The following is a 27,459-nucleotide window of genomic DNA, read 5'->3' as shown; positions in this document are numbered from 1 at the left end:
AGGCATTAGAATCATCCTGAAAAGTAAGAAGATTTTAATATTTTTTATGCCCTTGTCTCCTTTAATTCTATAGCTATGGAGTGGTTTAGTATTTCCTTTTAAAAATCATTTAAAACTAATAGATATTTATTGTTCCCCCATAAGTACCTCTTCTCATATTGAAATGTCCTTGTTTTTCATGGGATCCTGTTGTCATGTTTTTAATAATTTGGGGTCTGGATACTTAAAGACAGATACAGGGTAAGAGTCTACTAAGACTTTGCTTCTCAACTATGTCAAGTCATAAAGTCACCTGAGTTGAGTAGGGAGGTTTCAGGGTCCATCCCTGGGCTCCCAACTCAGAATCTCCATTACAGAAGCCTAGGAGTCTCTGCTATTAACACATAACACTGTGTTATTTCTGATGTGGCCAGTTTGGGGGCACACTGCTCTGCGAGCTAGGTGACAGAGGAATTGCCAACAGCTTTAAAAGAGATTGAGTACAACACAGAGGGTCCCTGAGCACTGGCAAATCCTAAAAGATGCCAGAAACTGAGCATGAAGCTTCTCCATTTACCACTCTTTGCTGCATCTGACGGGTACACCGCACCTAGTTGGAGTTGCCTAGTGCTTCACGCAAGGTAATGTGGCCTAAGTGTGACAAAGTGGCCTCCGTTACACAAAGTGGCAGTTCTTCCTAAGCCCACTGCATTTGTTTCCAGGGGCAAAACATCTGTTTCTACCTTGTTGTTGTTTTTCAGTCACTAAATCGTGTCCAACTCTTTGCAACCCGTGGACCGCAGCATGCCAGGCTTCCCTGTCCCTCACTATCTCCCTGAGTTTGTCCAAGATCATGTCCATTGAATCGGCGATGCTATGCAACCATCTCATCCTCTGCTGCCCTCTGTCTTCTGCCTTCAGTCTTTCCCAGCATCAGGGTGTTTTCCAATGAGTCAACTCTTCGCATCAGGTGGCCGAAGTGTTGGAGCTTCAGTTCCAATGAGTATTCACGGTTGATTTCCTTTAGAATTGACTAGTTTGATCTCCATGCTGTCCAAGCTACTGTAACTCCTCACAAATGTACATGCACACACAAATAACACTCACAAACACGAGCAGCTAAGAAGTACACATTATCACAAGTGCCCAGAAAGATGTCTTACTCCTTCCAGTGGGTCCAGACTGACTGGAGTAAGCTTAATACTCACAGGATACACACTTGTTACATTTCAGTTTAGGACATCTGTCTTGTTTGAAGGGTGTAATTTCATGGCAGAGTCCATGTAAATTGCTTGCACTATGTGGAATCCTGAGCCATTTCTAAAGGAGGACATAATCATAGCTTTGAGACAGAAGGAAAAAAAGAATCTACTTAGCTGATGGTGATGAGTTGCACAGCAGTTGAAACAAACTATAAGAGCTTTCTCAGTTGGAGCAGACATTATGAACTCCTCTGGGAATTCAGACTTTTTAAAAATAAGCCAAATCATGGGAAAGAAAATATATCTGCTCTGAATGGAAACTTTTATTCTGTGTCAAGTGCTGAATAGGTGAAAACTTGCCCGGAATATTTTCCTGAACAAACTCTTGGATTCCTTCCTGTTTTTTCTATAGTAGGCTTTTAAAATTATTATTATTATTTACTTTTGTTTTCTTTTTCTTCACTAGAGACTCAGTATTTAGGTTTTGATAGAGCAGAGGGGAAGGAGATGGTTAAAAAAACAAATATTGGACCAAGATTCCAGTTCCATCTTTGATCTGGGTTGACCCTGTTTCTCTCCTAGTTAACAGTTAACTTGGTAGTGGTTAATCTGTAAAATGAGAATATGTCACTGATCCAATTACCTAACCATCTGTTTTACCTTCCTACACATTTCTGTGTAGAATATGCCATAATCTCAGCCCTGTGTCTAATAGAGGAGGCAGACACGTTCACAGTGGAGCGATGGTAGGCAGGTACTGTAGGTGTCAGGGGAAACGGAAGGAGGTTTCTGTGAGTAGCAAACAACAAAACAAAAGCAATCCCCTCCCCAAAGTGTAGGGATTGTAGCGATTAAAACCAGCCCAGCATGTAAACCCAAAGGTAACACTCTCTTATTCCCCACCCTCTCTTCACTTCACCTCCAACTCCAGTTCCCAGTGCTAACAGCGTAGAAGGTTTCTTCTGCAAATTTCTCTTATAAAAGTATACCAACATAGATCATGCTTTTCCTCTAAAAAGGATCATACTATGCATGTTGCTCCGCATCTTGTTTCTTTCCTCACTTTACACACATGTCAATCACTACCTGTCTGGCTCCCTCCTTTCCTCGCAGCTCACCTCTAACGCCACCTCCTCAGAGAGGTGTTTCCTGCTCCTGCACCCATTAGACTGTACTCTGCCTGCGGCCGTGACTTTAGTTTGCTCTCTGCTGCACCCCTGGTGACTAGACCAGGGCCAGCACACAGTGTGTCCTCAGTAAATCCTTGGGAAATGGATGGATCTGAATCCTCCAGTCACTTGCTGTGGGAGTGAGAGTGTGGATGAACTGATTTATCAAACCAGTGCCCTTACTGATGGGCACACAGGCTCTTTCAAGCTTTAATCGTTCAAGCAATGCTGCTTTGCCTGTGCTTATCAGAGAATGTCTTCCCTGGTGGCTCAGACGGTAAAGCGTCTGCCTACAATGCAGGAGACCTGGCTTCAATCCCTGGGTCGGGACGATCTCCTGGAGAAGGAAATGGCAACCCACGCCAGTATTCTTGCCTGGAATATCCTGAAAATCCCATGGACAGAGGAGCCTGATAGGCTACAGTCCATGAGGTTGCAAAGAGTCGGACACAACTGAGCTACTTCACTTTCATTTCCCCTTTATAAAAGTCAGAAAATGGGATTGCTGGGTCCAGGGATAGATGCATTTTCATTTTGAATAGAAGATGAGCAATTACACTATCAAAAGATTATTGCTATTCACACCCACCAGCAATGACTGAAAACATCTGTTTTTCCCCAATTTTCTCTGAATATTATTGGTTTTTAATCTTACCCGGAGGTGGGTGTAGCAGGAGGTTGAACTGTGTTTGAATTGGTATTTCCATGTAAATTACGAAGATTGAATATTTTAATAGGTTTATTGGCCGTTTTCTGTGAATCGCCTGTTTATAACATTTTGCCCGTTTGTGCTGGTTTCTCTGTCATCTTGTCAACAACTTGTAGCTGCCGTTAGTACTGAGCATATTAATTCTTCATTTGTTGTGTGGCTGTTACCTTTCCCAGCCTACCTTTTGTCATTCGTTTACTATTTTTGCCATAGAAAGCGTTACATTTTTATACAGTCAAACTGCCTTTTACAAGGAGCTTAGCGCAGTGCTCTGTTGTGACCCAGACGACTGGGATGGGAAGAAGGTCCACGAGGGAGGAGGTATCTGTGTAATATAGCTGATTCACTTTGCTGTGCAGCAAAAACTAACAAAGTTAAAAACTAACTAAAGCCAAAACTTCCCAATTAAAAGAATTTTTTTTAGGAAATAAATGTTATTTAAATTTTATAAAACTGCCTTTTAGGCCTCTGAGTGTCCATTTTTTAACTTTATATTTAATTGGAGGATAATTGCTTTATAATATTTTATTGGTTTCTGTCATATATCAATGAATATGATTCAGAAAATGAATCAGCCATAGGTATGAGTGTCCAGTTTTGAATATGAAAGTTTCTCCTATCCAAGGCTAAAAGATACTATCTTGATTTTTTTTTTTGGTGATATTTTAATTTTTAAGTAATTAAATCTCTTGTCCAAAGGGAATTTTTATTAATATATGTTAAGATATAGTGATTGAGCTTTAGCTTTGTTCTTCCAAATAGATTTTCAGTTATATCAACATCATCTTTTAAATAAACCATCTTTTCCTGACTGAATTAAAGTTTAAATGTATGACTTTGATTTAAATATACTAAATACATAATAGATATATAAAAGTAGATATATATGGACTTAAGTATATACTATATATGTATATATGTGTGTATGTGTACACATATATGAAGGTAAATCTATTTCTTGATTCTATTTTGTCTCCCTGACCTACTTGTCTATTCTTATATATTTCTTATACATATTTAATGTCTCTTTATATAACTCTTTTATTATGATATTTATAAGTTTGCAAATTTTATAAATTTCCCCTTACAATCTTTTCTAAAATACTTTTCTCCTCTTCTTAGTCTCACATATTATTTTGTATGTTGTTTAAAATCATTTATTTTCATTAAACCTATCAGAATTCTGCATAAAGTTGGGCTTTTGAAAGAAATCCATTTGGCTTCACTGTCGGAAGTGGACTGGAGTAAGGGGAGGCGAGGACAGGGAGATGGTTAAGGGGTGGTGTCGGTAATGTGGGTTTCCCAGTGGCACCAAGAGATAAAGAATCCACCCGCCAGTTCAGGAGATGCAAGAATCGCGAGTTCAATCCCTGGGTTGGGAAAATCTCCTGAAATAGAAAACGGCAACCCACTCCAGTATTCTTGCCTGGAAAATTCCATGGACAGAGGAACCTGGTGGGCTACAGTGCATGGAATCACAAAGAGTCAGAGACCTGGTTGAAACAGGGTCTGAACCAAAGGGATGACAGGAGAGTACACCATTTCCAAAAGAGAACCAACTGGACTTTGATCTTGGATATGAAGTACAAAGGAAAGTCAGTCAAAGCTAGCAGACTGGAGGACTGGGCAAGGTGTAAAACAGACCGCCCACCAGAGTTAGGACTACAGGGCAAGAAGTAGGTTTGCAGGTGAACAGACGGGAAGAAGATGTGTCCACTAGTAGGTACATTGAGCCTGATGGATGAAGGCCATTGAGTAGACAGATAGTGGTGATGATACAGATAATTTGGGTAATTTAAAAATATTTTAGGGACGTCCCTGGCATTCCAGTGATTAAGAATCCACCTTCCAGTGAAGGACGTGTGGGTTCAGCCCCTGGTCAGGCAGCTAAGATCCCACATGCTTGCAGCCGAAAGAACAAAACATAAAACAGAAGGAATATTGCAATGAATTCAATAAAGACTTGAAAAATGGTCCACATCAAAACAAATATTTAAAAATATTTTAAAGAGATTTTCAAATAAAGTTCCAGAGTCTTTCACACATAGTGAGGTACTTACTTTCTTGTGAGGCCCTTCTATTTTATGACTCATTCTTTGGACAGTTGAGGGCATTATTATAAATAATTACAGAATTAACATATCTTTTCTTGAAGAGCAGAAATTTGTCCGTTTGTGGCAAAAGGCCAGTTTTTGAAATGTTTATTCCTCTTTAGTAGAAATATTTTTCTGCATACGAATAGCTTTATAAAATATTTTTGCAAAGTTTAGTATTATTTTAAGCTCACTATAGTTTTCTCTATATCATAAAGCTCTGTTTTGACTACTGAATCTAAATAATAGCTGTCAGAATGACACACTGGTTTGTCTCAAGGTATTGTGTAGGTAGGCTTATTCTCATGGCTTTTTCATTCACTTTTTCTTTTCAGAACTTGACAGCCTGGAGGAGTTAGGGAAAAAGCGCATCTGCAGGATCATCACTAAGGATTTCCCCCAGTATTTTGCAGTGGTTTCACGGATTAAGCAGGAAAGCAATCAGATTGGTCCTGAAGGTGGAATTCTGAGCAGCACCACTGTGCCCCTTGTCCAAGCTTCTTTCCCAGAGGGTGCTTTAACCAAAAGAATTCGAGTAGGCCTCCAGGTAATGTTCACAAAAAGTTTTCTCCTTGGTACACAGAGAGAGCATGTGAGCATGTTCTGCTCTGAAACTGCTGTCATGACTCATCCTAATGATACATTGCTAACTGAAGCATTGGGCCATTGGGGGAATCATCAATCTATTTTAAATAAAAAGTATAAAGTTAGCTAAGAGGCTTATCAAAATAGGTACATATTTTAGGGGTTTTCTGTTTAGATGTATCACTTGAAACATCTTTTTTTTGTTTGTATGATTAAAAAAAAGATGAAAGGTCTTTTTTTTAAATCATAGGTTATTGTTTCAGTAATGTGGAGCAACAAAGAAACAAACCATATTGCATTTGGCTTATGATATGCCACATCACAAAAATCAGTAATAGTGAAACTTGCAAGCTTTCAAATTTTAGTTCAAGCAAATCATAAATGATGGGTTTTATCCAACCAGTTGGAACCTGTTTTGGTTTGGAAAGCTGGCTGAAAATCTTGGCAAGAATGGTCTTTCTTGCGTTTATTCATTTCTGTTAGAACCTAGCCAGAACTTTTTTTTTCTTACTGAATAAGGAAAATAACCTGAAATAACTTTGTTTTGTTACTTAATATAGTAATTAATAATTTGACTGAGAGTTCAGTAAACATTTGGACCTACCTTATATTTCAGTATATGAAGTTCCCTTCAACTGTCTCCCCATATTGAATATTTTTCCAAATAGCAAAGAAACAAAAAAAAGAAGAAGAAATTAGCCTTGTTAGACTAGAATTGACATCCATTGAAATCTCGTATGCCTTTTTGTTACTTAAGTCTGGAAACATCCATTTTTACATGAGTATAAGTTGCCTTTGTAGTATTTTACTAAATGCCCTGCATAGATATAAAATATAGTAGACTCAGTGTCTGCTGTCCTTCGGATTAGACCGAGAGGTTTCTCTGCTCTGAGATCTGATTCCCTCGCTTTCATGCAAGCCCAGGCCTGTGTTCTGTTGGGGACATACTCGAGCTGTTAGTTCCTGCTACAGTGTTGTATTTGATTCATTCTTCGCTGAAACATAAAGGAAAAATAAGAGAGATTTTTTTTTTTGCCCCGTAAATTTTTAATAAGTTTTCTTTAAAATAACAAAAGTTCTGGGGGGTTATAGTCTCTTCCATTTCCAAATACCAATAAACATATTAAAATATGCTAAACTTCACTCAGTAAAACCTCTAACATTAAAAAAAGACGGACAATTCCAAGTGTCAGCACATACGCAGAACAACTAGAGCGTTCACACCTGCTGGTGAGAATTAGAAATGGTCCTGCAACCAGCATTTTGGAAAACGGTGTGGCTGTTCTGTTGTAATGGTGGTCATATATGTACCTCAAACAGCAATTGGGCTCTTAGAAGTATAACTACCAGAAATCCATACATATGGACATCACCAGGCATACACAAGAATGCTAACAGCAGAAGTAAGACATTTTTTGGTTGTTGTTTTTGGTCTTTTCCTCCTCAATTAAAAAGTCAACTTTCTGATAAGAGAAAAATGTCCAACTTCATTTAAGTCATTTAAGGTCCTCTCTCTTGTCTCTAGGCCCAGCCTGTTCCAGATGAAATTGTGAAAAAGATCCTTGGAAACAAAGCAACATTCAGCCCAATTGTCACTGTGGAACCAAGAAGAAGGAAATTCCATAAGCCTATCACAATGACCATTCCGGTGCCCCCAGCCTCAGGAGAAGGTGTCTCCAATGGGTACAAAGGAGATACCACCCCCAATCTGCGCCTTCTCTGTAGCATTACAGGTTTGGTTGTTGCTGTTCTTGCTGTTTTTGCCATAGCACTTGCAATGATTCTGTACAAAGACAGAAAGCCTTTTAACATCCCTATCAACATTATAAATAGAGTAGGAAAAAAAAAAAATACATTTTACTTGTCCATCACCTCGTCTCTATTATCCCTGTAATTATTTCTTGAAGATGCTGATAGCATGACCATTAAAATTCAGTGATACCATTTTTCCTGCTTTTAAGTTTAGTGTTAATAATAGAGCTTTTTAAAGGTGATTGAGGGTATTACTGAATTTACTGGAGCATCTAGTAATCTCTCCGTGACTTAGGTTACTGACCTAGAAACACTCCGTAGGCTATAGGAAATTGGATGGACTCTGGGGAAAACAGAGGCTCCCACAGAGCACCAAGAGTAGGGAAGAGCCCAGTGAATACATGATTCTTTTTACCTACTCTGTTCACAAATGTGATCCAAGAGACTAAACATGCAGGGTTTAGGTGATAGGCACCTTTTGTGATAAGCTCCCAAAATCCAGAGCATCATCTGATTAACCTAACGTGATGTTTAACTTAAAGTCCAAGGTTAAGATAGGTTTTCTCATTTGCTTTTTTTTCTAAAGAATAATTTTAATGACTGGTTCCCCTTTTAGCCTGGAAAATTAAATGATTCAGGTAGTATAAAATGGACTTCCTCAACTTTCTGATAGTTCTTGCCATTGTTGTATTTTAAAAAATTATATTGTCTACCTGAAGCAACAAATCTTTGCCCTTGTAGATTGTGGCTTAAAATGAAGTTGTGTGCCCCAAGTTTAAGCCATTCATTAGTATCTAGACAAACAGAAAAGTAATTTTTTATCTAATCTAATATTATCTTACAAGGAGATCACTATAAGCTGGTAAAAGGAAAGGAGAAAGGAAAACCACCTTTAGTGCATGTCATTAATTGAAAGTGTTCAAGTTTTACAAGTTACTAGCTATACAGAAAGAACAGGATCATGATAAAAATTTTACAAGGAGCATATCTATAATAAAGTCAATATATCTGCTGTTGTTCTCTCAGGGGGCACATCGCCTGCTCAGTGGGAAGACATCACAGGAACTACTCCTTTGACATTTATAAAGGACTGTGTCTCTTTTACAACCAATGTTTCAGCCAGGTATGGAAATAAAGGCTTTTAAAAAGCACTAGGAATTATTTTTTATTACCTTTTGGAAAGTAAAAAAAAAATGTTGTGCTTAATACCAGTATGATTATTCTTTAAAATGTTGATAGTAAAGTTGGGCCTAACTCCAGAAATTTTAAATTCACTTGGATGTCATCTTATCCAGGCCTCACAGGAAGCTGTAAGATGGTAAACTTGCTTCTTCCAGTAGACATTCTTAGCAATTCATAAAAACTAATAGGATTTCCTTTCTCTCCCATTTTCTACCATTAAATTCTTGTTCCTTCCAACATGAAGTAATAAATTCTTAAACAGGGGCAGAAAGGAAGGTTTATTATGGGTATGTACAAGATGGGATGGAGAGTTTTATGGAAAGGAAAATAGAGGAAAAATTCCTTAGCATTTTCTTAGCAAAATCATAACAAATAATAAACGTAGGGTTTCTTTGTTTGATATACACAGTAAACATCCTTGCTATTTGTTTAAATGAACAAGTAATGTTTTGGTTTAGTTCCTTTATATACTCTTTTTTTAAATGGTAATTTTTTTTAAGATCTGGCTTTGAAATCTCATTTTTATACTTTTGTTTCTGTCTTGTTTTTGTCTTCCTCAGATTTTGGCTTGCAGACTGCCATCAAGTTTTAGAAACTGTAGGGTTAGCCACACAGCTGTACAGAGAATTAATATGTGTTCCATATATGGCCAAGTTTGTTGTTTTTGCCAAAATGAATGATCCTGTAGAATCCTCTCTGCGATGTTTCTGCATGACAGATGATAAAGTGGATAAAACTTTAGAGCAGCAGGAGAATTTTGAGGAAGTTGCAAGAAGCAAAGACATTGAGGTACCTTGTTTTTCAGCAAGTTCATTCTATTACATTCTCCAGATTCGGAGTTTTCTATTGTGAGGTCATAATATAGCATGTACGATACATTTCAAGTTCGTTGTTAATTTTAGTTTTTGTTTTAAAATTTTGATACAGATTCACTCTTAAATAATTTTAAGTATCTTTGAGACTATTTTATTTGGTTAAAATGCACCACCAAGGAATCTAGGTCATGATCACAATTTTCCTGTGGCTACCTGAGTTATTATCATAGTCACCGTCTACACACATCGCCATGATTTTCCACTTTTCAAACCAGTAATCAGATAAGTATCCAAGAGTCCAAAACAACTTACAGACTCTATGGATAAGTGATTGATGTCAGGCACATTCTCAAATATGTTTAAAATTGGGAGAATCAATCTATAACTCGCTTACACGTCCGTGTTACAGTTTCCAATCACAGTTACTGTGAACCAATAATTATTTTTGTGGTAAATAGATGTAACTGCCCAATCAGAAGACAAATGTGACATAGAAACATATCAATCTTAATGTTATATTGACTTAAAATCTCAGAACTCTTTCAATTTAAATTAGCATTAAATTATGTATTTCTTTTACTCTAATAGGTTCTTGAAGGAAAACCTATTTATGTTGATTGTTATGGAAACCTGGCCCCACTTACCAAAGGAGGACAGCAACTTGTTTTTAACTTTTATGCTTTCAAAGAAAATAGACTGCCATTTTCCATCAAGGTAAATCACCTTCAAGACAGATCCTGTGGATTTTTTTTTTTAATACTGTTAAAGATTAAAAAAGATTCTAATGATTTATTCTGTTTAAAATATCCCACCAAACTTCAATTCATAGGAATGAGATCATATTTTTGTCCTAGTTCTGTGTAAGTGTACTTTTGAGCCAGGAAACCTTTAGAATTAGTGAAAAGCATTTCTGCCTTTTAAACAGTTAAGTGATCATTTATATTTAAACAAATGTTTGTAAGCCCAAGCGATCTAGAGCAATAACACGCATCATATCTGGAATGCTCAGTAATCAAATAATGGATGAAATCCAGATTGAGTATTCATTTCATCTTTATTTCTGGTCAAGCCCAGGACATTCTGAAGAAACCGTTTTCCTCCTCAGAGAACCAAAAGATATAGGGCAATTGTTTTATTATTATTTGCTTCTGTTATTGTTGTTAAAACTGAGGCTTTGAAACAAAAATTATTGGACAGGAAGAAAATGAATACAGCTCAGACTATTGGATTGTCAGGATGAGACAAGCCAATACACCACTCCTGTGTTTAGACTATTGATTGGGCATTCTAAATCTTGCCAAGTTTAAATGTGACTACGTTGGCTGACATGAGATTGTTATCACCTTTTCCCTTTACTTTTCCTGGCTCTCAAAGGGTCCCATAAAACAAACATGCTTAACTCTTACACAGACAGGAATCCTCAGGAAAGTCTCTGTATATAACTGTCAACTACCTTAATTCTTCTAGATTAGAGACACCAGCCAAGAGCCCTGTGGCCGTCTGTCTTTTCTGAAAGAACCAAAGACAACAAAAGGACTGCCTCAAACAGCTGTTTGCAACTTAAACATCACTCTGCCAGCACATAAAAAGGTATCTTTTAATACTGGTTTATTTTAACTTTTTCCCCTGGTCTTGAAGAAGTAGGCCCGTGGTGTGCAATTAAGGAATGCTTTTTAACATGACTAAAGCTCTTGAAACTCAAGTTTTACTAGTCTCTTTGTGTAGATTGACTAAGTCTTGTGACTGTGGTGTCAAATTCTTATGGTTTGTATAATGGAGTCCTCTGTTTATTGCTTCTGCTTCTGCTGGTAGTCCATAGATTTTTTTTTTTTTTTTGCTTTCAAATAATGTCACACATTAATTTGCCATGGATGTGCAGCTCTTGATATTTTTCGTTGGCTTCTTTTGGTTTACTTTGCTTTCTAAGGCAGCTTGCATTTTGTGCTCCCTATTCAGTCCTTTTCATATCCTGATATTCTTTTCCCTGCTGTCCATTATAATATTCCTTGTCTCTGCAATGCATCTTGGGACCAAAAGGAGACAGAGTCAGATCAAGATGATGAGGTAATATGAACACTTCTGCTTTTACTCTATCAGAGATAGACTAGGAACAGAATCTGTATAAAAGAAGGTGCAGAGGGCTGAAGTGTGGGAAACGTATTATATTTTTGCAGATCTTAGCTTAAATGAGGTAAAGGATACATATTTTTTTCTTAAAGAATAATTTACTCTTCCACATATACAGAAGAGTACTTCAGTACATTTGATAAAATTAAAATCCGGCTAATGACTTAAAAAGAGAAACTGAAGTTTTTTAGTTTAGCATTTTTGAATGTGATAGACTGGCATGCATAAATATACGTTTGTGTGTATTTTCACCTAGGATCTACTGTATAACTTTTAAATCAAAGATGGTGATAATATATGACATTTTATGTGTTTTATATACTATAAAAATATGTGCTCAATGGCTATTGATAAATATTTGATATTCTATTAAAAGACATTTATCTTAGCCATTTTTAAGAGTATAATTATTTAACTAAGTTTCATAAGTTATCTCCTAATATTTCTCCAAGTTATATGATCATTGGATTTTTAAAACTCACAGCTCAGTAATATTAAATAGAATCAGCAGCTCTAAGATTCAGTAACACTACTTCAATAAAGCCATTAACCTGTTTGTAATCTCCTCATCTACATTTTATGCCTATGAACATACAGAAACAATAGCAGTAATCGGAATGATAAACTTTGTGTGCCTTTTCCCTTGAATGTACTCACAAAGAGTGAGTGTACATCGTGATGTATGTGCTTTCAATATGAACAAATTTGGGAGAATTTATTGCTCAGCATCAGAAGTCTCTGTAACGCTCGTCTTTTATTTGTAGTTCCCTGTAGTCTGCTGTGTTGGTGCTCTTATATTTTGCTAAGTGATAGTTCTTTGGTTAAGATATTGGGGTGGCGCTGTAGAATCACAGTGGGGAACTAATATTTCCCTAAGAAAATCTGTTAAGAAGAAAAATAAGGATAAACAAGATATCGACGTGCCATTCTACAAAATGTTTCAATCTGATGAAAATGTCACAAGGAACTGGAACATACTCGTTCTCTTCTTTTTCTTTTCCAGACCGAGAAAACGGATAGACGACAGAGTTTTGCATCGTTAGCTTTACGTAAGCGCTACAGCTACTTGACTGAGCCTGGAATGAGTGAGTTTCCTAACACATTTACTAATCTACGTGGATTTTTATAAGAAGAGACATTTTTTCTATACAAACAGAATTTTGGAGTCATGTGAAAGAAAACTCAATGGCAAAAGAAAACTGCCTACAGGAAAATTTTATCATGAGATCTAAGTAATATTTTGTACATAGTTGGAGATACAAGGTACAAACACCCCCAGATCATAGCTTATTAGCTTTTTTTTTTTTTTTTTAGAATTAGAAACATCTATCACTTGACTTTGAAAACCCTGATTTCACTTTGGTTGCTAACTATGTTAGGAGATAATAGTATACCAAGATTGGTTTATATCCATGCTAAAAAGAGAAAACATTTTCATACATGTCAGATAGTATAAAAGATGATAAAGTAACTCTGGTCATTATTTCATTTGCCTTAATATAGGTAGGTCATTCTAGCTTAGTCCTGATTCTTTTTTTCCCAGTTGGCAGGAATTAGATTTTCCTACCTTCGTGGGGTTGCATTTGTTTACTGATTTCTAATTCCTCCCACTCTCTCTCCCTCCCACCCTCTGCTCTTTATTAAATATCAACTCTAAGGTTGGGCTTTACTAGACCAGTTAAACCCTTTTCTTCTCACAGTAAATGTTCACTGTTAACTAGCTTGTAAGTATTAAGGCATCGATTCATCCAGTCATATTCATTCATTTTCTCCCTTTGTATTCCCTCCCCTCTCCTTCCCTCCTCCTTATGGTTATCACCTCCGGTGACCACAGCCCTCAAGATAACCCTCTCCACCAACAGGAACTAAGAGTGTGTTTGACTGATGTGGCATGGTGCCACTTTAACCATCAGAGGAGAATTTAGGCAAACATTATTTTTAAATTAGTGAATCATTTCTGGCTGCTTCCCATTACTCACAGTTACTTGAGTTCAAGGAGGATTGGAAATTTACCAGTAAGAACCACAACTGTTTTTTCCCAGCTTTCCTGAATTCTTGCTTCTGTGGGCCAACATAACATATTAAATACGCAGCAGGAAACTACTCTACTACTTCATTCAGGTGGTCTTAGCATAATCTTCTGGAATCTATCCCCTGGAGAGCTCTTACATTCAGACACAAAACAGGGAGTATAAGAGAAAGACAGGGAGTATAAGAGAAAGGAAACCCAACCACACTCATGAATGTTCTTCCAGATCTCTTTCTTCCCCTAGTATAACTATCCAAATCTTTCCAAAACCGTAAGGGCTGAAATTAACTCTCATTATGCTATAAAGCAGGGAAGGTGTGTGTGTTTAACTAGATGTGTGTATAAATTTCCTGGATAGACGTTTTCCTTCAGATACTACTTTGCCTCAAAGCTAGGGCTTTCGTGGCACGGCTGTCTGGGACTCCCAAGCCACACCCTTAAGCTCTGGACAGGCTGCAGGTACTTGAGGTCAGGTACCTCTGGACAAGCTAGCTCCTGTCTGATTTTTGTGCCCTAAGGTGTTTGGGGAATATATGAGTTGTAAGGTCAGGTGCACGTGCTAACATCAATTGAATTTTTCCCACTTCTGAAACGGTTGCTACTTTTCAGTTAGCTTCATGAAGGTATATGTAGTTTGTCTTCCTTGACTTTTGATAGAAGGCAGAGGGTTCTCTCTTCTCTGTTTTATGAGAGGGAGCATATGGTGGACAGAAGAATGGGAAGGAGTAAGAAAGGACTAAAAGAAAAACTAGGGAAATGTTATGGCCCCTAAATTGGTGTTAGAAGAAGAAGTGAATGCAACTTTTCTCATAGTTCCCTGTCCTTTCCACCTACCCAACCCACCCAACCTCTTAAAAAAAAAAGGTTCTGGTATAATTAAGTGCTTGACATCCAGAATTCCCTTTGTTATAAGTGAAGACTGAAAGTCGCTCAGTTGTGTCCAACTCTTTGGACCCCCTGCCAGGCTCCTCTGACCATGGAATTCTCCAGGCCAGAATACTGGAGTGGGTAGCCATTTCCTTCTCTAGAGGATCTTCCCAACCCAGGGATCAAACCCAGGTCTCCCACATTGCAGGCGGATTCTTTACCATCTGAGCCACCAGGGAAGGCCTTTGTTATAAAGGGTATCACAAAATATGTATCATTAAAGCATAAAATATATAACTAATCAGTAAATTGGCTGCTTTGTGCAAAGCATAAAACCATAGATGTGGTTCAGAAGACTTCTCTGCTTCGTGGAGCCAGACTTGAGTGGTAAAACAGAGATGCTCTGCCAGTTTCTGGTAGTTATAAAAATAAGTCCTTCCTTGAGACATTGAACTGAGCCCAAATCACTGAATTGAAGGAATCCTTAAACCATCCATTTGCAGTGTGGTATTCCCAAAAGAATTAAACACTACTGAGAATTATGACTAGGAGGGGTAATGAATGGGTGAGTTTTTCCTTAGTTCTTCCACTTCTCTTTAGAATAATATGTAAGCCTAGAAAAGGATATGTTCTGAATGTTTGAATTTAAATGTACACTAGGAATGAAAATCTTCACCCTTGTGGGAGTAGCTGCTAATCCAAGGACTGGATTGTAGCAATGGCACAAGCACAGCATGAAGAGGAACGTAAAGATGAAGCAGATTCTCATTTCCTCTTCGAGTTTCATTCCTAACTCTGAACCAGTGCTTTCTGGGAGCAAGACTGTACTCAACTTTGACATAGAACTTAACCCTTGGCAGGCATTCCAAACCTCTGTGACCAGCTGGGTTTGTTTCTTAGAACTGTAGAAATAGAGAGGACTCGGTGTGTGCTTGCCATCCCCCAGCGAGTATGTGGACTTCATCTGTATGTTTCTTGTCCCATTGCCAGAAGATGCTGGTATTAAATTCATCTTTCCTAGTGGTAGGTCTGCCTCATGGCTTCTGCAGTGTTTGGGATGTCCTTGAGTCCCATGAATATTCTGGGAAGGCACCAGAATTGGCCCCTCTGTTATTGATTAAACATACATACAGATATATTCTGTATCCCACTATAGATACTTAAATATGGGGTGTTAAAAATATGACTGTGCTTTTTAAATTTCCCCCATGATACCTTTTGAGAATTAAAAGTATAATGGATTATGAAAAATATCTGAGTGCTATGTGCTTTTTGTCCATAATAAAGACAAACCGGACATGGATACATTCTGTTGCAGAGGGATGTTTTCATATGCAGTATTAAATATTTTCATAAAAATCTCAAAAGGTACCAAGACTTAACATCTCATGGAAAAAGTGTACTCTTCTTTCTAAATGCTCTTGTGAAAGTATTTTTAAAGTTTGCACATTGTGCATAATATGGCATAAAAACTGTATTACTTCTTTGGCTCGTTTGCCATGATATATCGCGCATGAGAAAATGTTTTCAGTTGCTTTGCTTGCTTATGGTAACCATGAACCATATTTCTGGTTTTTTTCCCCTTTTGTGTGTGTGTGTGTGTGTGTGTGTGTACACATGCATTCTAAAATCATTTCATATTATGTTTCTTTTTTTCTTCACCAAAAGGAATATACTGCATGGAAAAGATCAATGCAAACATTCCTTTTCTTTGTTTTTTTTTTTTCTTTTAAAATTCTGACTCAGAAAATTTCTTGCTCTTATTGGCTTTTTATGGGTGTGAAGCATAACCGAATTGTGCATGGAAGATGCAAATTTAAAATCCAGTGGCTTCACAGTTTGCACATCAGTTGCCTGTCACTTAAAAGTTATTTTGGATTCTGCATGAAATAGGCTTGAGTGGTTTTCTAAAATAACAGTTTTAGACATTTAATGTATAGCTATGCACATTGATATGGCTCTGAGTAGGTGGCATCTGTATCGCTGAGAGGTTCAAGGAGATGGAACATTAGAAATTACTGAAATGAGAGTTATATGGTTGTGCAGAACAAATATGTACCTATACAGGCAAAACAGAAAGGCTACTGATATTTCAAAACCAGCACATAAGAAAGTCAATAGGAAGTAAGCGAACAGTTTTCCATTGTGGTTATTTTTCTCATCATTAATTCTTTCCTCATGTTTTTTATTTTTCATCGTTGGCCTCTTGGTTGCAGTGTGCTTTTTCTGTCTTTCATTTCACATTGCTCTGTGTTTTATTTAGTTTTATTTTTAACCTTGGATTAGTTGCGTCTATAGAATTTTTTTTTCCCTCTTAATTGTTCCTTTTGCCTCTTCCATTCTGAATCATGCAAACAATTGTACTTGCTTTTGTAATATTTCAAAGTTTACTGACCAATTTTTTTCTCTGGTCTCTCTGTTTCTCAACCATTTTTGTTGATTTTTGTGTTTGATTTCATTTTAAAATTTAAGAAACAGTTGAACGGAGTGCAGGAGCAACAAGATCCCTCCCCACCACTTACTCATACAAGCCATTCTTTTCTACAAGACCCTACCAGTCCTGGACCACAGCTCCGATGACAGTGCCCGGGCCGGCCAAGTCAGGCTTCACTTCCTTGTCAAGTTCTTCCTCTAATACGCCATCAGCTTCCCCATTAAAATCAATATGGTCTGTTTCGACTCCTTCGCCAATCAAATCCACATTAGGCGCATCAACTACATCTTCGGTTAAATCCATTAGTGACGTGGCATCTCCGATTAGATCCTTTCGGACAATTTCTTCACCAATAAAAACAGTGGTGTCACAGTCTCCATACAATATCCAGGTTTCCTCTGGCACCCTGGTTAGAGCTCCCACAGTCACAGAGGCCTCACCTTTAAAGGGGCTGGCATCCACTTCTACATTTTCCTCTCGAACCTCCCCAGTGACTACCGCAGGATCTCTTTTGGAGAGGTCGTCAATTACTATGACACCCCCTGCTTCCCCCAAATCAAACATTAATATGTATTCTTCGAGTCTGCCATTTAAGTCAATTATCACATCAGCAGCACCGCTAATATCTTCACCTTTAAAGTCAGTGGTGTCTCCAGCTAAAGCAACAGCTGATGTCATTTCATCAGCTAAAGTTACCATGGCCTCTTCTCTTTCATCACCTGTGAAACAGATGCCCGGACATGCAGAGGTAGCATTAGTCAATGGATCTATTTCCCCTCTGAAATATCCATCATCTTCAACGTTAATTAATGGATGCAAAGCCACTGCCACATTACAGGAAAAAATTGCTACAGCCACAAACTCTGTGAGCTCTGTGGTTACCGCGGCCACTGATGCAGTTGAGAAAGTGTTCCCTTCCACTACAGCAATGCCATTTTCCCCACTCAGGTCTTATGTTTCTCCAGCACCATCAGCTTTTCAGTCTCTAAGAACTCCTTCTGCAAGTGCACTCTATACATCCCTTGGGTCATCAATATCTGCAACTACCTCATCTGTAACTTCATCAATAATAACAGTGCCAGTATACTCTGTAGTCAATGTTTTGCCAGAACCAGCATTAAAGAAACTTCCAGACTCTAATTCACTTACAAAATCAGCAGCAGCCTTGCTGTCGCCCATTAAAACATTGACTACGGAGACACGTCCTCAGCCCCATTTCAATCGAACTTCATCTCCAGTTAAATCATCTTTGTTCCTTGCACCATCTGCCCTTAAGCTATCTACACCATCTTCTCTATCTTCCAGTCAGGAGATATTAAAAGATGTGGCTGAAATGAAGGAGGACCTAATGCGGATGACTGCAATACTCCAAACAGATGTGCCTGAGGAGAAGCCATTCCAACCTGAACTCCCCAAAGAAGGGAGAATCGATGATGAAGAACCTTTCAAAATTGTCGAGAAAGTCAAGGAAGACTTAGTGAAAGTTAGTGAAATCCTTAAAAAGGATGTCTGTGTAGATAAAGGACCACTCAAATCACCAAAGAGTGACAAAGGACACTCTCCTGAAGACGACTGGATAGAATTTAGTTCAGAAGAAATAAGAGAGGCAAGACAACAAGCTGGTGTGAGCCATTCTCCATCTCTGCCAGAGAGAGTGCAAGTCAAGGCAAAGGCCGCCTCTGAGAAGGATTACAACCTGACCAAAGTTATCGATTACCTAACAAATGATATCGGGAGTAGTTCCCTGACAAACTTAAAGTACAAGTTTGAGGATGCCAAGAAGGATGGTGAAGAGAGACAGAAACGAATTTTAAAACCAGCAATTGCCCTGCAGGAACACAAACTCAAAATGCCTCCAGCCTCCATGAGGCCTTCCACCTCTGAGAAAGAGTTATGTAAGATGGCCGATTCCTTTTTTGGAACAGATACTATTTTGGAGTCTCCAGATGATTTTTCTCAACATGACCAAGATAAAAGTCCCTTGTCTGACAGTGGCTTTGAAACAAGAAGTGAAAAAACACCTTCGGCCCCACAAAGCGCTGAAAGCACTGGTCCCAAACCACTCTTCCACGAAGTCCCCATCCCTCCAGTCATTACAGAAACAAGAACTGAAGTGGTTCATGTTATCAGGAGCTATGAGCCCTCAGCTGGAGATGCTCCCCCGTCCCAACCAGAGGAGCCCGTGTCACCCAAACCGTCACCTACTTTTATGGAACTGGAACCAAAGCCCACCACGTCTAGCATTAAAGAAAAAGTCAAAGCGTTTCAGATGAAAGCCGGTAGTGAAGATGATGACCACAATCGCGTTCTGGGCAAAGGCATGCGTGTTAAGGAAGAGACTCACATCACCACAACCACCAGAATGGTTTATCATTCTCCACCAGGCGGTGAAGGTACCTCTGAGAGAATTGAAGAAACCATGTCAGTCCACGACATCATGAAAGCCTTTCAGTCCGGTCGGGACCCTTCCAAAGAACTGGCAGGTCTGTTTGAACATAAATCGGCAGTATCTCCAGACGGTCACAAGTCTGCTGCTGAAACCTCAGCCCAGCACACAGAGAAGGACAACCAAATGAAACCCAAACTGGAGCGTATAATAGAAGTCCACATCGAAAAAGGTAACCAGGCTGAGCCCACTGAAGTCATTATTAGAGAAACCAAAAAGCATCCAGAAAAGGAAATGTATGTATATCAGAAAGACTTATCCCGGGGAGATATTAACCTAAAAGATTTTCTGCCAGAAAAACACGATGCTTTTCCTTGTTCAGAGGAACAGGGTCAGCAAGAAGAAGAAGAACTCACTGCTGAAGAGTCATTGCCTTCTTATCTGGAGTCTTCCAGAGTAAACACTCCTGTGTCCCAAGAAGAAGATAGTCGCCCTAGTTCTGCTCAACTCATATCTGATGACTCTTATAAAACACTGAAGCTTTTGAGTCAACACTCGATAGAATACCATGACGATGAGTTGTCAGAACTAAGAGGGGAGTCTTACAGGTTTGCTGAGAAAATGCTTCTGTCAGAAAAGCTAGATGTGTCTCATTCTGATACTGAGGAATCGGTTACAGACCATGCAGGACCCCCTAGCTCAGAGTCTGATAAGCGGGCCAGAGAAAAAGTAGTCACTGCCCCCCAAAAAGAAATTCTCTCCAAAATCTATAAAGATGTGTCTGAAAATGGTGTAGGTAAAGTGTCTAAAGATGAGCATTTTGATAAAGTGACAGTGTTGCACTATTCTGGCGATGTTAGTAGTCCAAAACATGCCATGTGGATGCGCTTTACTGAGGACAGATTAGATAGAGGTAGAGAGAAGTTGATATACGAAGACAGGGTGGACAGGACCGTGAAGGAAGCGGAAGAGAAACTGACTGAAGTGTCACAGTTTTTTCGTGACAAAACTGAAAAGCTCAATGATGAACTGCAGTCCCCAGAGAAAAAGCAACGCCCTAGAAATGGCAAAGAATACTCATCCCAAAGCTCTACCAGTAGCAGCCCTGAGAAGGCACTGCTGACGGAACTGCTGGCCTCCGGTGATGAGTGGGTCAAGGTGAGGCAACATGGCCGCGAGGGACACGGCATCCCCAGAGCCGATGAGAGGAACGCAGCCCATCTGCCCGGCAGCCCAGAGAGGGCTCCTCCCCAGCAGACCAAGGACAGCAAGTCCACAGAGGAAGCCAAAGGAAGTAGTTCTCAGAGCAAAGAACCAGAAGGGCCCCAATCTGGGTTTCAGCTCAAGCAATCTAAACTCAGTTCCATTAGATTAAAATTTGAACAGGGCGCACAGGCCAAAAGTAAGGACGTTTCTCAAGAAGACAGAAAGCCAGATGGCCAATCCAGAATCCCAGTTAAAAAAATCCAGGAAAGCAAGCTACCTGTCTACCAGGCGTTTGCTCGAGAAAAACAGCAGAAGGCCACAGACCCCTCAGATGAAAGTGTCTCTGTGCAAAAAGATCCTACAGTACTAAAAGCTAAAGATGAGCATGCCGAGAGCAATGAGATGGTTGTAAATGATTTTGGTTCTGATGATGTGAAAAAACAGAGGACTGAAATGTCAAGTAAAGCGATGCCTGACTATTTTTCTGAGCAACAGGCTAAAGACTTGTCTTGTCATGTAACTGCAGACTTAGCAACAAAGGGACCATGGGACAAAAAGGTCTTTAGAACGTGGGAAAGTTCTGGAGCTGCTAATAATAAGTCACAGAAAGAGAAACTTTCACATGTACTTGTTCATGATGTAAGAGAAAATCATGTTGGTCACCCTGAGAGTGAAATTGTTGACCACAGGGATGAGTTTTTGTCTGTGACTGAGAGAGAACACAAATTGTTAACTAATGGCTCTCTCTCAGAAATTAAGGAAATGACTGTAAAATCTCCCTCCAAAAAAGTCTTATATAGGGAATATGTTGTTAAAGATGGGGAGCATCCAGGTGGCTCTCTTGACCAGCCTTCCAGGAGAAGTGAGAGCTCGGCGGTGTCGCACATCCCGGTCAGGGTTGCAGAGGAAAGGAGGACACCAGCTCCAGATATTCCCGATGGTTTTTGTGAGCCGTCGACATTTCCAAAACATGAACTGTCGCCAAAATTATCCCAGTCAAGTATGACTAAAGAGACAGTTGAGACACAGCACTTTAATTCTATAGAAGAAGAAAAAGTAACCTATTCAGAAATCAGCAAAGTTTCAAAACACCAGAGTTATGTAGGCTTATGCCCGCCTCTCGATGAAACAGAGCTCTCCCCGACCAAGTCTCCAGATTCTCTAGAGTTTAGCCCAGGAAAGGAATCGCCCTCTAGTGATGTATTCGACCACAGTCCCATTGATGGATTGGAGAAAGTTGTACCACTAGCCCAGACGGAGGGAGGGAAAGAAATAAAAACTTTACCTGTTTATGTCAGCTTTGTGCAGGTGGGAAAGCAGTATGAGAAGGAGATACAACAAGGAGGTGTAAAAAAAATCATAAGTCAGGAATGTAAGACAGTGCAAGAGGCCAGGGGGACCTTTTACACATGTAGACAGCAGAAGCAGCCTCCCTCTCCTCAAGGCAGCCCAGAAGACGACACTCTAGAGCAAGTTTCCTTTCTAGACAGCTCCGGGAAGAGCCCTTTAACCCCAGAGACTCCCAGTTCAGAGGAAGTGAGTTACGAATTTACTTCTAAGACACCAGACTCGCTTATAGCTTATATACCAGGCAAACCCAGCCCAATTCCCGAGGTTTCGGAGGAATCTGAGGAGGAGGAACAGGCCAAATCGGCCTCCTTAAAGCAGCCTGCAGGGGAGCAGATGGCTGCAGTCGAGCATGAAATGCCTAACAACGTGAGCAAGGACTCTAACCAGAGACCCAAAACTAACAGAGTTGCCTACATTGAATTTCCCCCTCCTCCACCGCTGGATGCAGACCAGATGGAGTCGGATAAGAAACATCCTTATCTTCCTGAAAGGGAGGTTGACATGATTGAAGTCAGTCTGCAAGACGAGCATGACAAGTACCAGCTGGCCGAACCGGTCATCAGGGTGCAGCCACCCTCCCCAGTTCCTCCTGGGGCGGACGTCAGTGACTCCAGTGATGACGAATCCCTTTATCAGCCAGCGCCAGTCAAAAAATACACCTTCAAGTTAAAGGAGGTCGACGATGAACAAAAAGAAGTGACCAAATCCAAAGCCTCTGCTGAAAAGGCTTCCACCCAGAAAGAATTAGAAATGAATGGACCTGGAAAAGATACTGAATTCGGCCTTGGCCTTGATTCACCTCAGAATGAAGCTACCCAGAACGGGAACAATGACCAGTCCATCACGGAGTGTTCCATTGCCACCACAGCAGAGTTCTCTCATGATACGGATGCCACAGAGATCGACTCTCTGGATGGCTATGACCTGCAAGACGAAGATGATGGCTTGACTGAGAGTGATTCTAAGCTCCCCAGTCAGACCCTGGAGCTGAAGAAAGATATCTGGAACACGGAGGGCATTCTGAAGCCAGCTGATCGCTCCTTTAGCCAAAGCAAACTCGAAGTTATCGAGGAGGAGGAGGGAAGGTTGGGACCAGATGAAGATAAGCCACCTCCTAAAAGTTCTCCATCTGAAAAGACTCCTGATAAGACTGATCAGAAGTCAGGGGCCCAGTTTTTCACACTAGAAGGCAGACACCCTGACAGATCAGTGTTTCCTGATACTTACTTCAGTTACAAAGTAGATGAAGAATTTGCCACTCCTTTTAAAACGGTAGCTACCAAAGGTCTAGATTTTGACCCCTGGTCTAATAACCGAGGAGATGATGACGTGTATGACGGTAAATCCCGGGAAGACGAAAATAAGCCATTTGGTCTGGCTGTGGAAGACCGCTCTCCAGCAACCACCCCCGATACAACACCAGCCCGCACGCCAACTGATGAAAGTACCCCAACTAGTGAGCCTAACCCCTTCCCATTTCACGAAGGAAAAATGTTTGAGATGACTCGCAGTGGTGCAATTGACATGAGCAAGAGGGATTTTGTTGAAGAGAGGCTCCAATTTTTCCAGATTGGTGAGCATACTTCTGAAGGGAAGTCAGGGGACCCGGGGGAAGGGGATAAAAGCACGATCACTGCCACCCCACAGCCACAGGCAGGGGACACCACTGTAGAAACCAATCTAGAGGGAAATGTAGAGGCACCTCCAGTGGAACCCAACCCCAGCGTCCCGACCAGCGGAGAGTGTCAGGAAGGCACGTCCGCTAGTGGCTCACAGGAGAAAGCAGGAGCAGCCACTAACTCCTCTAAACTTGACCCCAAGTTGCGCACGCCTATAAAAATGGGAATTTCTGCATCCACCATGACCTTGAAGAAAGAAGGCCCTGGAGAAGTGACAGATAAGACAGAAGCTGTGATGACCAGTGGTCAGGGATTAGAGAATGAACCTGTAACGGTGGTTTCAAATACAGCCAATAGCCACATGGGCGTTAGGCCCCAAGAAAAACATGATTTTCAAAAAGATAACTTTAATAACAACAACAATTTGGATTCTTCCACTATACAGACAGATAACATTACAAGTCATGTAGTTCTGACAGAACATTCTGCACCCACTCGTACCACAGAGAAAGCTAATCCAGTGAAAAGCTCATCAGAAAAAAAGACAGGGCTACTTCAAGGACATTGTGTGAGAGAGAAACAGAAAGTTCTTGGAGAGCAGCAAAAGACAAAGGAACCAATAGGGATTAGGCGAAAATCCAAACTTCCCATAAAGGCCACTTCACCAAAAGATCTCTTCCCACCACCAGATCATATGCCAAACATTCATGTGAGTAAAACGAAGCAGGTTAGTCAGTCTGAGAAAACCAAAGGCCTTACTACTTCTTCATGTGTAGATGTGAAGTCCAGAATTCCAGTGAAAAACACACACAGGGATAACTCAGGTTCAGTTAGAAAACCACGTGCCACACAAAAGCAAGGGCAGCCAGAGAAAGGCAAGGCCAAGCAGCTTCCATCCAAGTTGCCAGTAAAGGTAAGATCCACCTGCATCACCACCACCACCACCACCACCAGCACCAGCACCACAGTTAAAGTCAGGAAAAGTCAGCTTAAGGAAGTATGTAAACACTCCATTGAATATTTTAAGGGAATTAGTGGTGAGACCTTAAAGCTTGTGGACCGCCTCTCTGAAGAAGACAAAAAGATGCAGTCCGAGTTGTCCGATGAGGAAGACAGTACCTCAAGAAACACGTCGTTGTCCGAGACTTCCCGGGGTGGCCCGCCTTCGGTTACAACGAGGTCTGCTAGAGATAAGAAAACAGAGGCAGCACCTTTAAAATCAAAGAGTGAAAAGGCCGGCAGTGAGAAAAGGAGCAGTAGAAGGACTGGTGAGAATGAAGGCAGTCAGGTCTCTCGAGCACTCTTTGCTCACATCCTGGAGAACGAGCATAGTTTGTAAACACTTTCCAACCTGTAGACCCTAGTGCATGAGCTGTTGTGATTGCCTGTGGAGTGACTTAACTGTAGTTTCTCATTCCGTCATCGTCATCTGTGTGTGCTGTCTATACACTCTTCTCTCCTTCCTTTTAACCCAGCAACACTAGAGGCAGCTAGGGAAGCATGCTGAAGATATCGGTGTCATTCAAGATGAGCAACTTTTTTTTCAGTGTGCTAGTGCATATGATTCTGTCACAGTAAAAGCACAGATGTTGAAATGCCATCGTGGTGTTTTCACCCCCACGACACTTCTGTAGCTACTGTCGAGTAGCTAGCTCGTCAGCATGTTGAATTTCATTACATCGAGCATCCATGTAGTCTGACATTTGGCCTGATGTAGGTGAAAACCAAGTGAGTCATGTAAAAGAGGAGTGTTCATGTAGGTGACTAGGACACATTTCAGTGTACAGTGTTAGCGTCAGTCTCTCTGTAAAATCTGAGTACTGCTGAAAGCAATTTTCCAGTGTCGTGTCTTTCTTGATGATTGTTTTAATTAAGAAATTGTAAATCGTAGGTCCACAGAGTCCATGTGAACGGACAGATATCAGGATGGCAATAGTAGCCGATCACCTGGGACTCAGTTGGACAGGTAAGTGTGTATACATCCGAATGAAATTTCTTAATTTTTTCTTTTTCACAAATAGTTTATTTTTTTTAAAAGGAATAAAAAACATTTTTAATCACTCATAATTCTATCTACCCAGAGTTAATTACAGATAATACCTTGTATACTATGTTTTTTTCAAAGCTTTTCTATGCATATGCACTATAGAATAGAAAATTTAAATTTATTTTACCTTAAATTTGAGCACTTTCTTCACAATGCCATTTCTGGTAATATAGGATAACCTTTTTACCTAATGGAAGATTTATTGGGGGGCATAAAGGAAAATATACCTAAAGGCTATGGTTTTTAAATAATACAAAATGTTGAAGCATGGTTTATGCCCTTAGAGTAGCTCTCTTAGGCAATAGTTCAACTAATCCATGCCTAGGTTTCACAAAGTTTTAATTATTCATGAGTCATTGTCACAATTTTTGTGATATACACACATTATTTATAATACACACATTTTATTTACCTGAAACTTTTAAGGAGACTCAGTTTTATGCTCAAAGATGTATTTAAAAGGAAATCTTATGTCACTTTTTTCCCCCAAAAAAATGCTTCCTTTTGTTTTTAGTAATTTGATTTGTTTTGGGACCTTCTGGGTCGTCACTGTCGTGCGGGTTTTTCGCCAGCTGTGGCAAGCGGGGGCTGCTCTCAGGCTGCAGTGGCTTCTCTTGCCGCAGAGCACCAGCTCGAGAGCGCGTGGGCTTCAGCAGTTGCAGCTCCCGGGCTCTGGAGCACACGCTCAGCAGTTGTGGCACACAAGCTGAGCTGCTCCAAGGCACGTGGGATCTTCCTGGATTAGGGATTCAACCTGCATCTCCCCCATTGGCAGGTGAATTCTTTACCACTGAGCCACCAGGGAAGCCCATTATATCACTGTGATAATAGAAAGCAAGGATCATTGTCAATAACTATATAAACAACAAAACAAAGGATGACAGTTAAATTTTGAATTAAATTTTTAAGAAAAAGGATATTCAATTTACAAAAATAGTTGGATTCTGTGAAATGAATGAAACCTTTTATAATTGGCGTGTAGAAAAGGAATATTTGGCTTGATTCCACTTCACTTAAGATGAAGATAAGGCTCTGTGTCAACTGGACAGTACTGCTTTGTATTCTGATATTAACTGGACCCCTCAAATCCTACTTCACATGAATCAGAGAAATTTTAAATTTTATAGATGGTATGTATTTTTTTTAATGCACAGCCAAACAACATAAAAGTTAAACATGCTACTGCTGCTAAGTCACTTCAGTCGTGTCCGACTCTCTGTGACCCCATAGACGGCAGCCCCCCAGGCTCCCCCGTCCCTGGGATTCTCCAGGCAAGAACACTGGAGTGGGTTGCCATTTCCTTCTCCAATACATGAAAGTGAAAAGTGAAAGTGAAGTCGCTCAGTCATGTCTGACCCTCAGCGACCCCATGGACTGCAGTCTACCAGGCTCCTCCATCCATGGGATTTTCCAGGCAAGAGTACTGGAGTGGGGTGCCATTGCCTTCTCCCAAAAGTTAAACATAAATAAATGTTAATTACTGTCATATTTAAAGTCATCTTGCATACTATCAGGGACAGACATTCTCAAGGAAGTAATTATCTATGCTGTCAAAAGGGAGGTTATGAAACTAGATTGTGGCACAAAAGGTCACCTACAATTATTTTTTTCCAATGCCCTGAGTCTCGTGCCACCCACCCTCTCCATTAAAAGGACGCCTCTGCTGCCAAGCCCTGCCCTAAGGCACACTGCTACTGACCTAATCTAGTGGAGCTCTGGAAAAAACAGGGGATCTGAGTAATCCTTTGCAGACTATTAAGAATTAATAGCAATTCATCATGTATAAATATGTATGAACATAATATTTATATTTTCCGGGTGGCTCAAACAATAAAGAATCCTCCTGCAATGCAGGAAATGCAGGTTCGATCCCTGTGTTGGGAAGATCCCCTGGAAGAGCGCACGGCA

At 40.1% G+C, this 27,459-nt stretch overlaps 1 protein-coding gene across 3 annotated transcripts in view; it reads left to right on the top strand.

Moving 5' to 3' along the window:
- The window catches only part of ANK3 (ankyrin 3), a 382,561-nt gene that overhangs the window by 311,245 nt on the left and 43,857 nt on the right, over nt 1-27,459 (top strand). For 2 of the 3 annotated variants that reach the window (XM_070781829.1, XM_070781830.1), the window contains exons 30-39: nt 5,488-5,699; nt 7,263-7,470; nt 8,516-8,612; nt 9,232-9,460; nt 10,075-10,200; nt 10,954-11,076; nt 11,524-11,550; nt 12,617-12,698; nt 16,982-24,772; nt 25,396-25,470. In XM_070781829.1, coding sequence (XP_070637930.1) covers nt 5,488-5,699; nt 7,263-7,470; nt 8,516-8,612; nt 9,232-9,460; nt 10,075-10,200; nt 10,954-11,076; nt 11,524-11,550; nt 12,617-12,698; nt 16,982-24,772; nt 25,396-25,470 — 8,970 coding nt within the window. The remainder of the gene's footprint in view (nt 1-5,487; nt 5,700-7,262; nt 7,471-8,515; nt 8,613-9,231; nt 9,461-10,074; nt 10,201-10,953; nt 11,077-11,523; nt 11,551-12,616; nt 12,699-16,981; nt 24,773-25,395; nt 25,471-27,459) is intronic. The other variant, XM_070781831.1, reaches the window with a different exon arrangement.

The sequence above is a fragment of the Bos indicus genome, chromosome 28 (genome assembly GCF_029378745.1).
Source record: "Bos indicus isolate NIAB-ARS_2022 breed Sahiwal x Tharparkar chromosome 28, NIAB-ARS_B.indTharparkar_mat_pri_1.0, whole genome shotgun sequence".
Classification (NCBI taxonomy): domain Eukaryota; kingdom Metazoa; phylum Chordata; class Mammalia; order Artiodactyla; family Bovidae; genus Bos; species Bos indicus.
Note: the sequence above shows the minus strand (reverse complement) of the source record. Positions and strands in the feature narration are given on the sequence as shown.